Genomic DNA, 13,124 nt, shown 5'->3' on the forward strand with positions numbered 1-13,124 from the left:
CTCTTCTTGCCTCTGTGTTTTCTTAAGAAAGCTCAGATGTAATTCATATTTTCGTCCTTCTATAGGCACAGTTTTTTTCTCTTTATTTTCTTTTTCATTTTTTATTTCAAAATATAAAGGGGGTACAAATGTTTTAGTTTACATGGGTCACTTTTATAATGCTTGAGTCCTGATTATAGGTATGCCCATCACCCAAATAGTGTTCATTGTACTCATTAGCTAGGTTTTTGCACCTAGCCCCAGCCCCCCCACACTCTAGCTGATTTCCACTGAGTTTTAGTTCCCTCTGTACACATAGGTGCTCATTTGTTAGTTCCAATTTAATAGCAAGTACATGTAATGTTTGAGATACTTCAATTAGGAGAATGGTCTCCAGTTCCATCCAGATTGTTGAAAAAGATATTAATTCATCTTTTTATGGATGAATAATACTCCATGTTACACATATACCACATTTTATTAATCTACTTATGAACTGATGAACACTTGAGTTCAAGCCACATCTTTGCAATTGTGAACTGGGCTGCAATAAACATTCAAGTGCATGTGGGTTTTTGTTTGTTTGTTTTTGTTTTTTTATGAAAAGCCTTCTTTTCCTTTGGGTAGATACTCAGTAGTGTGATTGCTGGCTCAAATGATAGGTCTACTTTCAGTTCTTTGTGGAATCTCTATACTGTTTTCTATAAGGATTTTGTTAATTTGCAGTCTCACCAACAGTATATAAGCATTCCTTTCTCCTCTGTATCCATGACAGCAGCTACTGTTTTTGGACTTTTTAATAAAAGGCATTCTAACCACGATAAGGTGTTATCTCATTGTGGTTTTAACACATTAACTGCCATGTGAGTTGAATTTAATTCCTGCTAGTTTTGAGCCTGGACTCTCCTGAAGCATATGTAACTCACGTCTCTTCACTTTGGGAGCCATGTGAACTATTTTTCAAGTTGCATATAACTCATGCACAGAAAACAATTAAAAATTACAAATTTTTCATTAAATAAAAAAGGACCATTTTGTTTTCAAAGTTTTTATTCTATATTCATAATAAAACATTGTAACCCAAATGACATATTTTTTCGAGTGTGGCAATGTGTTAATTTGCATTTCCCTGAGGATTAATGACGTTGAGTATTTTTTCACATATTTATTGGCCATTTGCCTTTCTTCTTTTGAGAAGCTTCTGTTCATGTTTTTGCCCACTTTTTAGTAGGATTGTCTGTTTTTTTCTTGTTCACTGGCTTGAGTCTTTTTAAATTCTGGATATCAGCCCTTTATTGGATTCATAGCTTGTGAATATTTTCTCCCATTGTTTAAGTTGTCTATTTGCTCTGTTGATTGTTTCCTTGGCTCTGCAGAAGCTTTTTAATTTAATAAAGTCCCACTTATTTATTTTTATTGTCACATGATTGCCAATGTTTTTTTTCCCATAAATTCTTTGTGTAGGCTAATATCGAAAAGTTTTTCCTATGTTTTCTTCTAAGATTCTTATGGTATCATGCCTTCCATGTAAGTCATTTATCCATCTTGAAATAATTTTTCTGAGCGGTGAGAGGAATGGGTCCTGTTTCATTCTTCCACATGTGGCTATCCAATTTTTCCAGCACTGTTTATTGAATAGGGCTTCTATTCCCTGGTGTACATGTTGTCTGCTTTGTCAAAGATCAGTTGGTTGTAGGTAGATGGTTTTATATCTGGGTTGTCTGTTCTGTTCCATTGGTCTGTGTCTCTATTTTTGTACCAATACAATATTGTTTTGGTTACTACAGCCTTGTAGTATAGTCTGAAGTCTGGTAACTCAGTGCCTCTAGATTTGTTCTTTTTGGTTAAGATTGCTTTGGCTATTCGGGCTATTTTTTATTTCCAAACAAAGCATAGAATTATTTTTTCTAGATCTGTGAAGTATGACATTGCTAATTTTATGGAGCATTGAATTTGTAAATTATTTGGGTAGTATGGCTATTTGAACAATGTTGATTGTACCTACCCATGAGCATGATATGTTTGTCTATTTGTATTTTTTGTGATTTCTTTACTCAGAGTTTAATAGTTCTCCTTGTAGAGATCTTTCACCTCCTTGGTTAAGTATATTCATAAGTATTTTATTTAAGTTTTCTTCTTTATCTTTGATTTTCTGAAATTTGAAAATAATGTGCCTAGATGTAGTCTTTTTTTTTTTTTTTTTTTTTTTGTCTGGGGTGGTTTTGGCATTTATATTGCTTTGGGTTCTCAGAGCTTCCTGGATCTGTGGTTTGATATCTGACATTAATTTGGGGAAATTCTCAGTCATTATTATTTCAAATATTTCTTCTTTTCCTTTCTCTCTTTTTCTTCTTTTGTTATCCCCATTACATGTATGTTACACCCTTTGTAGTTGTCCAACAGTTCTTGGATATTCTATTCAGTTTTCTTCGGCCTTTGTTCTCTTCCCTTTTCAGCTTTAGAGGTTTCTATTGAGATATACCCAATTTCAGAGATCTTTTCCTTAGCCACGGCCAGCACACTAATAAGCTCATCAAAGGCATTCTTCTTTTCTATTACAGTAATCTCTAGCATTTCTTTTTTGTTCTTAGAATTTTCATCTCTCTGGTTGTATTGTCCGTCTGTTCTTATATGCTGTCTACTTTATCTGGTATATCCATTAGCATAATAATCATAGTTGTTTTAAAGTCCAAGTCTGATAATCCCTCTCATATCTGGGTCTGGTTCTGATGCTCATTTTGTTGCTTGTTCTGTCTCTTCAAGCTGTGTGTTTTGCCTTTTAAAATGCCTTGTATATTATTCTTGATAGCTGGACATAATATACTAAATAAAAGGAACTTGTGAAAATAAACCTTTAGTAATGTGATGATAAGGTGTGGCAAGAAGAGACGTGTCTGATAGTTCTATGATTATGATTAAGTATCAGTCGTTTTAGTGAGAATATGCCACTGGACTATGAACTTCACATATGCTTCTCAGTTTTGTTTTGTTTCCGACCTCCCTAGGCAGGACAGTATGCCTAAAGTGGGCTACCGTTATGTATTTCCTTTCTCCCCAGTCATTTAGGCTCTGATAAAACACAAGCAGATCAGGCTCCGGTCAGATATTTTCTCCTGAGGTATGACCTTGTTAAGAAGGACTGAATACTCTGGCTTATTTCAAAATGGTTCTGTCCCTCCTCCTCTTGCTCGAAGCACAAGGGAATTTTTCTCTGATGTCCATTGTGAGAACCAGGTCAAACTCCTGGAGACAAAACTCAAAAAAGATTGCAGACACCTCCAATTACTGGGTCCCGCTGGAGTTTTTAACTCTCATATTTTTAGACACTAAGCCTATGGTAACTTGTCAACTTTAGTTCAGGTTTTCTATCTTAGCACTGGTGCTGTGGAGGCTTCAGCTTGTATGTTCCTGCTCTAGTAAGTTGAGATTCTCTGTATTCATCTGTTGATCTCTCCAATTTGGGGAGAGTGATTTGCATTGTTAGAGCAGAGTGGTGACTTCCAAGCTTCTTAAATGCCTGGCCAGAAGCTGAAAGTCTTCACTGTCTTTGTTATTCATTTGGAAAGACTGAAAATATTTAAAAAATTTTCTTCACCCATTGAGTAGTCTTAATATATTACATATAAATACCATTTTATATCTGGATTCTCTACTCTGTTCACTTATTATACATATTTATCCTTTGGCCAATACTACATTGTCTTATTATAACTTTACAGAACATTTTGAAATTTACAGAAAATTAGTGTATGTTCTCTACGTTTTTTTTTTCTTTTAATGGCTTTATCTATTCTAGGTAATTGACATTTCCATATAAATTGTAGTATTACCTTGTCAATTTCTACAAAAAAAGATGGGTGGAGTTTTGATTAGGATTGTGTTGAATGTATGAATCAATCTGCATAGAGCTAACATCTTAATATTATGTCTTCCAATCCAATAAAGTGAGCTAGGTCTTTATTTGTTTCAATCTTCATTTCTCTGAGTAAGATTCGTTTTTATTGTACATATCTTGCACATATTTTGTTAAAGTTATATGTATATATTTCATGTTTTGGGGAATATTGTACCTTTTATTTCATTGTCTATTTCATATATATATATATATATACCCAATTGATTTTTGTATACTTACCATGTATCCAGCAACTTTCAAAATTCACTAGTTTAAGTAGAATTTTTGAAGATTGCTTAGAATTCCCTATTTATGTGGCCAACGTGAATTTGATTAATGATAGTTTTACTTCTTCCTTTTCATTCATTTTGTGTTTCTTTATCCTGGCTTACTGCAATGGCTCTAGAAGCTACTATAATGTTGAAAGAAAATGGTGAGAATCTTTTCCTTGCCCCAGATAGTAGGGAAAACTATCGAGTCTTTTAATCATAAATATGATGTTGTTTGTAGGTTTTCATAGATGTACTTTATTAGAGGAGATTCTCGTCTATTTCTAGAATACTGAGAAAGTTTACCACGAATTTGTGTTAAATTTTCTCAAACGTTTTTTCATCTATTTTGTTAATATGATGAATTACATTGAATGACTTTCATATGTTAAAATAATTTTGTATTCCTGGGATAAACCCCACCTTATCAAGATTTATTAACCCTTTTAATGTATTGTTCATGAGGAATATTGGTGTGGATTTTTTTTTCTTTTAATTGCCTTGTCCCAGGTTTGGCCTCAGTCCTATACTCACCTCATGAAATGAGTTGCAAGGTATCCCTCTCATCTGCTATCTGAGAAGATTCCAATAAAATTGGAATTATTTCTTTTTTATATGTGTGGTTAAATTCACTAGTGAAGCAAGTGAAATTTCTAGACACTGCCTCTGGAGGTTGTGAAAATATTTTAATTATAAATTTAATTTCCTCACTAAATATAAGGTTAATCAGATTTTTCTCTTCTTATTTAAGTTGGATCTTGCTTTTTTAATAATTCAACCACTCTGTGTCTTTTCATTGGTGAGTTTAATCTATTCACATTTAAGGTTATTATTGATTGGTAAGGATTTGCTCCTCCCATTTTGTTTATTGTTTTCTGGTAGTTTGTAGATGGTTTGTTCTTTCTGTCTTATCTAGTTTTGTGATTTGATAGTTTTCTGTAATGCCAAGTTTTAGTTCCTTTCTCTTTCTCATTTGTGTATCTGCTGTAGGTTTTGCTATGTGGTTGCCATGGGGCTTACATAAAACATCTTATACTTATAATAGACTATTTTAAGCTGAAAACAACTTAACTTTGGTCATACACAAATATGCTAGACTTTTACCCTTCCTTCCACAATTTATATTTTTATTGTCACAATTTGCATATTTTTATATTGTATTTCTTAATAAATTATTATAGCCCTAGGTAATTTTGACCATTAAGACTTTTAACCTTTACACTAGACATCTGAAAGATTCACTCATCACCATTATAGTAATTGAGTATTTTGAATTTGACTATAAATTTACCTCTACCAGTGAGTTTTATACTTTCATAAGTTTTCATGATATTGTCATCTTTTTGTTCAGTTGAGTAACTCCCTTGAGCTATTTTTGAAAGGCAGGTTTTGTAGGGATGAATTCCCTCAACATTTGCTTATCTGGGAAATAGTTTATTTCTTCTTTATATATGCAGGATAGACTTATAGTATTCTTGACTGGCAAGGGTTTTTTTTTTCTTTCAGCACTTTGAATATATCATCTCATTCTCTCCTGGCCTGCAAGGTTTCTGCTGAGAAATTTACATAGAGTCTAAGGAGATTCCCTTATATGTCACTTGATAGTTTCTCATGTAGCTTTTATAATTCTCTTTGTCTTTGGCATTTGACAGTTTAATTATAATGTGCCTCAGAGAGGACCTATTCAGGTAGAATCTATTTGGGGAGGTTTGAGCTTCATAGATCTGGATATCTTCTAACAGTTGGGAACTTTTTAGCAATTATTTCATTGAATAAGCTTTTTGTCCCCATCTTTGTCTCTTCTTCTGAAAATCCCATAATGTGTATGTTTTTCATTTAATGGTGGCCCTTTAATCCCTTAGGCTGGCCTCACTATTTTCATTTATTTTTCTTTCTTTTTCCCTCTGAGTGATTAATTTCAAAAGATGTACCTTCAAGTTCACAGATTTTTTTCATTCTTGATCTAGTCTTTTGAAGGTCTTTTGTATTTTTATTTCATTCAGTGACTTCTTCACCTCCAAGACTTCTCCTTGGTTATTTTTTTAAATAATATCTCTCTTTCTTGAATTTTTCATTCAGATAATGAATTGTTTTTCTGATTGTTTTGAATTGTCTATCTGTCTGTATTCTCTTGTATTTTATGGAGGTCTCTTAAGATCATTTTGATTGTTTTGAATTGTCTATCTGTATTCTCTTATAGTTTATGGAGGTCTCTTAAGATCATTTTGAATTCCTTTACAGGCAATTTGTAAATTTCTATTTCTTTGGGTTCAGTTACTGGAGAATTATTGTGTTCCTTTGATAGTGTCATGTTTCTTTGGTTTTTTTCATGTTTCTTGGGATCTTTCATTGATGAATGCATATCAGGTGGTACAGTCACCGGTTTCAAATTTATACAGTGGCTTTCATAGGGAAGATTTTCACCTGCAGATGAGTCCTATGCTGTTGGTTGGGTAGGGTATCTAGCTCTGGGTGGGCACAGTAGTGTAGTCTGTGTGGAGCTTTTTCAGCTGTGGCTGATGTCAGCAATGACTACAGATGCCTCGGTGGTCTATTCTAGGAATTTGTGGCAGCAATGGTGGCAGGGTAGATTGTTAGGGGATTATTTGCTGAAATGAACTTTAATGGTCCTCCTGTTCTCATTTCCCCTACAGTGGGAAGAATAACCAAGGGCGTCCTACATGGCCCACAGGCAGCCACCATAGCACTCTGTTTCAGGATACTAGTACTCTCAGTGGCTGTGAATCTAGGGTCCTGGGCTGTTTGTCTTACTGAACTATTGTGGCACCTGTGACATGAGTGCATGTTCACTCTATAAGGTAAGGGTGACTTCAGCTCTTTCACCAAATTGAGGATTGACTCTGAGGCACTCAGCAGTACCCTGGGCCCAGAGGGCATGGCTGTGACTGTGACTCTGACCCAGGCCATGAGAGCACAGCACTGGCATGGCTCTAAGGAAGAAGAAATATTCCAGAGGTTCAGGCCCCAGTGAGCAAGATACAGCTGCAATTTGGGGCCCAGAGCCAATAGGGCACAGTAGAAACTTGAGCACTAGGTGATAGGGTACTACTACATAGTGGTCACTCTGAATCCTGAAGTAGTGGGAAACAGCAGTGCCCCAGGCTCTGACAGGTTGGTTGTAGTAGGAGGAAGGACCCTGGAATGTCAGGGTGGCGCAGTTTCTTGGATTCCAGGGAGTGGAGACCAATACAGTGATGGCTTCAGTCCCCAAGCAGGTAGGGCACCTCAGCAGCTCAGACTCTGGAGGGCTAGTCTAGATGCAGGGAGGTGAGGCACTACAACTAGTCAGCCCAGAGGATGTGGTGGCACAGCTCATCCAAAGTTCTGTTTTTCTGGAAAACAGGGTACCACATCAGCTCAAGTGCTAGCCTCTGCTGAGCTAGGACCTGGTTATCCAGATTCCTGGGGGTTGTCGCACCACTTTGGCTCAAGTGCTGGGATGTGTGTCTGCTCCACTGGGCCAGGGTTCCTTGTCTTTTGGGGCTGGGGTACTATGTCTGCTATGCAGGGTTTCTCCACTAAGCCAGCACTCCTGGTCTGGGTGGCTGGGTAGCATGTGGCTTCAAGTGCTGAGGTTGTGGCCACTCCTCTGGGCAAAAGTTGTGATTTGGGGGAAGTGGGGCATTAGGTTGGTTCAGGCACTGAGGAGTTGTGGCTGTTCCATGGGCTTGGGTGTGATTGCTTCACCAGACCTGCAAGACCAGTCCCAAGTAGGGCATTACATGGGCCCAGGAGTGGGGGTCACAGGTGTTTCCCTGGATTGAAACTCCAAATCCAGGTGGGGTTGGTTGGGAGCTCTGGGTTGGTTCAGGCACCTGGAGGTACATCTCTGCTGGACCTAGGCTCTGAGTAGCTGGAGGTGGGGCACAGCAGCAACTTGGATGGAGAAAATAGCCTTCCTGGTACGTGGCTCTTCCCCAGGGGATAGGGAAGTTGTAGCAGCTCAGCTGGGGAATGGCACATTTCCATGTGTCTGAGCCTGATGCAATGATGATAGAGCCTTAGGGATAAAGGAATGCAGTAGCCACTGGCCCCTAGAGAAGGACACACTCCAGCAGTAGCTCTGGTTTCAAAAAGGTACAGTATAGTGACAGCTTGGGCCATGGGGCACATGGCACAGCGTGGACTCCTCCTCTGAAGTAGTATGTCCCTGTGAACTCCAGGCAGCCCTCTGAACTGAAGTCGGGCCTGTGAGGACTGCAGGATTCACCAATAGTAGAAACTATAAGTGTTCTTGTGGGTAATGGGGGCTTCTGCGAACCTTCTTCTTACTTTTCCCCCTTAGGAAGAAGTCTCTCCTGATTCCAAGATGATCCCAACTGGGGGATGGGGTGGCAGAGGCAAGGTGTTTCCTTTTCTTATTTATGTAGCCATTCTGAGTTTCTGTGTTCCACACACAAAGTGCAGGGTTTTACCCTTGTTATACTCTAGCACTCTCCTTTTATCACTCTTGTCAAATGCAGTTATTTATTATTGTTTTGGTCCTTTTTTGTGGTGCGAGACCAGCATTAGGCACCTGTCTATCTTGTTGATGTCCCTTTATCATCTTTCATGTTTGATTCGGTTTGATCTTAGTTCTATATTTTCTATAATTAATAGATTTCATTTTAAAATATTTTAATGGCATCACCTTTGAATAGAACAATTTTTCTCCCTGTATTAGCAAACAATACATTTTGCTATCCCATTGGTTATAGTCTACTGTCTCTAGCTGTTCTTATCTTTTTCTGTTATTGCTTGTTGTTGGGGATATATTTTTTCAACTCCTTAGACACTCTTTGCAGTCACTAACTTTAAGTCTGAAACTGATCCACATACTGAGTAGTATCAGAAGGCAATATTTGAAGACAAACATTATCTAAGGACCTTTGCTCCCCACTTTAAAAAAAATAATAAAATTAGGAGACTTAAAAGCTTCCATCTTCCCCAACGAAGACTGCATTTTTCAAATCTATTTTACTAACAGATAAGGTATTTATCTTCTTGTATATCTATTAAACACATATATAAAAAAATTAAGAAATAATTGAAAACATTTTTACTAACGCTTCTAGTGCCACAATCACATTGTTCAATATCTTCTAACACTCCATTGCCACACATGCCTCTTTTTTGTTTGTAAACCGGGATATCAATAATGTTGTTCTGAAGACAGTGAAGTTCATTTTGTGAAGCCAAATATTTAAAGTCATCCAAGCTACAGGTGCTAAAATCCTTTATACCCCTAGAGTGCCTAAAATATAAAAATATGAGTATAACAAAAATTATTGCTACTTATCTCTATAGTTCCCCTAATATAGTATTTTGAACAGAGATTTAAAAAACATTATTCTTCATGGAGAACAATAAGCAAACCTTTAAAAAAACATTTATTGTATTGCCACTATGTTTAACATACTTTTTTAACTCCACCAAGAAAAAAAAATGAGAAAAATAATATATTCCAAAATTCTTTTTCAGTCATTCATCTTGTTTTATATAAGACCTAGTATATAAGAGGGAATTTCAAAAAGTTCAGGGAAAAAATGGATTTAAAAGATAAAAATAAAAAAATATAAACTTATTTTTCAATATAAGCTCCATCAACACCAAGACACTTTTGTAAGTGATGATGCCAGCCATTGAGGCCATCCCTAAAGAACTGAGTGTCCTGGGAATTAAACCATGTCAATTCAGTCTTTTTTACATTATTATTCACTGAAGAAAAGTGGGGCCCCTTCATTTTTTAAGATTGGGAAACAAAAATACGTCAGAAGGACCCAAATCAGGACTGTAAGGTGGATGCCTCATGATTTCTCCTCAAAACTATGATAAAATTGCCCCGTTTGGTGAGAGACATAATCAGGAACATTGTCATGGTAGAGAAGAACTCGCTGATGAAGTTTCCCCAGGTGTTTTCTGCTAACGCTTCGGCTGACTTTCTCAAAGCATTCTCACAAGAAACAGATGGTATCAGTCTTTGGCTCTCCAGAAAGCCAACAAGCAAAAGGCCTTGAGCATCCCAAAAATCTGTTGCCATGACCTTTGCTCTCCAGCGGTCTGCTTTTGCTTTGACTCCCATCTCTTAGAATCCATTGCTTTGATTGTGCTTTGCCTTCGGGGTCATACTGGTAAAGCCGTGTTTCATCTCCTGTTACAATTCTTCAAAAAAGTGTTCAGGATCTTGACTTCCCCCTTTGTTTTTGTTTTTTTTTAATTTCCGTGAACACTATGCTCTTGTCTGCAGCTGATCTGAGTTTTTGCATCCATGTAGTAGAAAGTGTGCTCAGCTTTAGTTTTTCAGTCAGAACTGTGTAAGTTGAACCAACTGAGACGTGGATGGCATGGGATACTGTGCTGTTAATCATCAGTCCTGTTTAATTAGCACACAAACAAGATGAATTATTTCTTCACAAATTGATATGGATGGTCTGTCACTGCAAGCTTCACCTTCGACACTATCTCATCCTCATCCCTTCTTAGAATGTGTGATCCATTTGTGAACTGCTGATTGCTTTAGGACATTGTCCCCATAAGCTTTTCATAGAACAATGATTTCACATTCTTCCACCCACACTTCACCATAAATTTGATGTTTGTTCTTGCTTCAATGTTAGCACAATTCATAATTGCTCTGATAGGGGCTTTGTCAAACTGATGTTTTATTCTTCTTAGTGCCTCAAACTAGATCTTCTTCAGATGTGCTATAGCAAGTTAATATATGTTTGTTTGGGTGCAAAAAAAAAATTTGAAATCTATGCATAGTTTTTCTCAATATACATTTTCCATGAACTTTTTGAAAGCCCCTGAACCTATCCCTATGACCTTTGTTAAGTCTTTAAACATAGGAATTGTGTTATTATCCTCTTCCCAGTGCCAAAAAAATTGAATTTAAAATTTTTTATCAGCATTTAATATATTTTCATCTATTTAATTTCATTTCTGTACTGTTTCCGCAAATGCCTATATAAACATGTTAGTATTAACTTTAATAGCATATTTTAGAGTTTATGCTCTCCAAAATTAAACATCTTTCAAATAAAAATCAGTTATATATTTCCTATTCAGACAAGATGACATAGGCTTACTTTACCCTGCTTCTCCACACTAAGTACAAGTATAAAATCTGAAATCAGCGCATGAAGCAACTTAAGGAGAATTCTGAAAAGTCAAAAGAGAGACTTAAACAGGTTTGAGTTCCCAGGACTAGAAGAACAACAAAGTAGCTCACCATCTTATATCTCTCCACCCAGCAAAACACAATGGCCCAGGCTTAATGCTTTGAACCTGATGACAAAAGACAACCTGAGTAGATTCACTCCTCCCCAAGATCTAATGGGAGTCCTGCTGAACACAGGAGGTGAACATGGCACCACCAGCAAGGGAGATCACTCTGAATCTCCGCTAAGAGTAATTGACCAAGGGAAGTGCTCTCCTGACATGGTAGGCCTCAGACTCCCCTCAGCCACTGAGAGTCACCAACTGGCAGGACCATACCGGCAAGAGGAATCCTGATACTACAAATGCACAGCCAAGTTAATCTTGGAGAATATGCATGTCAAATAAATAATGACATTAACAGATTATAATACTAGTAATTAAAACAATAATTCAAGTTCCTGCTAATGTAAACAAATATATCAATAAATAAACGGAGGAGAAAGAAAACAGCTTCCTATAATTGAATGCTAACTTATGAACGACATTCACTATTTGACAAGTATCATAGTAATAAATTAACCAAGAATTATCAATGGATGCTAAAATTTATGAGTGAAAATTTAATAAAGGAAAGGATATTTACATGGCCTCAAAGTATCTCTCTACAAAATAGAAACTACCAAGGGAAAATTACAAAGCAGAAAATAAAAGCTTTATAGTAGAGAAGGCTGGAAGATGCTATCCAAGTGAGCCAGCATAGCATCACCAACAACAGAACAAGCTGACACAGGTACCTGCTGGTATGGTGCAGTGCAAAAGACATGACATCACTTCCCCGGTAATTCTGCCAAAGATAAAAAAAAAAAAAATCTGAATCTAATCAAGAGGAAACATTAGATAAACCTGAACTGGATATCCTACAAAATAATTGGCCTATACTTTTCAAAACTGTCAAGGTCATAAGGGACTAAGAAAAACTGAGGCACTGTTTCAGATTGAAGGGAAATAAAAACATATATGTCAATTAGATGCAATGTGTGATCTGGATTAGATCTGTAAAAATTATTTTTCTATTACTGTATAGGATATTATTAAAATAACTATCAAACACTGGAAGGAAAATAAAAAGCAAATCATTCCCTGTCTTCCCACAGGCAGGAAAGCACCTGCAATAAAAAAGGTGCGGCCAGAGAAGGCTTTGTCTCTGTAAGCCTGGACTATCCTTGCCCCATTGAAAGAAATGAGGCAACTAGGACTACGGGGAAATGTCTTCTGCCCCCTCGGAGAGCACAGCAGTGACCCATGACACCTCACGGTGAGGATGAAATGACACAGAAAAGTAAACAGCACAATGTACGAGGAAATAAAGGACGCAATGTTAAAAGTGAAGATATTTATTTTAAAAACAAAAACCTATAGGTAAGATCATGCTGTAGTTTTATGACCCATAGCACTGTAAAAACCTGAATGATTTTCCCTTAAGATTGGGAAAAAAACAAGGATTTTCACTCTCACCCTCACCACCTCCGTCCACGTTGGACTGGTGTCTTCTCAGGTGCAGGTAGGCAATAAGGAGGAATGACATGCAAGTAGACAAAAAGGAAAAAGAAAGTAAAACTGCTTTTATTCACAGGTGACAAGATCTTGTTCATAGAAACTCTTGAGGAATCAACAAACAAAATATCCCAGAACTTCTAAAAAAAAAAAAAAAATTAAGCAAGTTTGCAGCACTCAAGGTCAATAACAAAAAATCAATTATATTTCTATGTACTGGCAAAGAATCATCTAAAAAATGAAGCGAAGAAAACAATTCTATCCAT

At 36.7% G+C, this 13,124-nt stretch overlaps 1 protein-coding gene across 2 annotated transcripts in view; it reads right to left on the reverse strand.

Annotated features, from left to right (window-relative positions):
* Positions 1–13,124, reverse strand: part of LOC105866638 (disintegrin and metalloproteinase domain-containing protein 5-like) — a 128,155-nt gene that overhangs the window by 65,525 nt on the left and 49,506 nt on the right. For both annotated transcript variants that reach the window (XM_012756090.3, XM_012756091.2), the window contains exon 12: positions 9,211–9,397. In XM_012756090.3, coding sequence (XP_012611544.1) covers positions 9,211–9,397 — 187 coding nt within the window. The remainder of the gene's footprint in view (positions 1–9,210; positions 9,398–13,124) is intronic.

This window comes from Microcebus murinus, chromosome 24 (assembly GCF_040939455.1).
Source record: "Microcebus murinus isolate Inina chromosome 24, M.murinus_Inina_mat1.0, whole genome shotgun sequence".
In the NCBI taxonomy this organism is placed as follows: Eukaryota; Metazoa; Chordata; class Mammalia; order Primates; family Cheirogaleidae; genus Microcebus; species Microcebus murinus.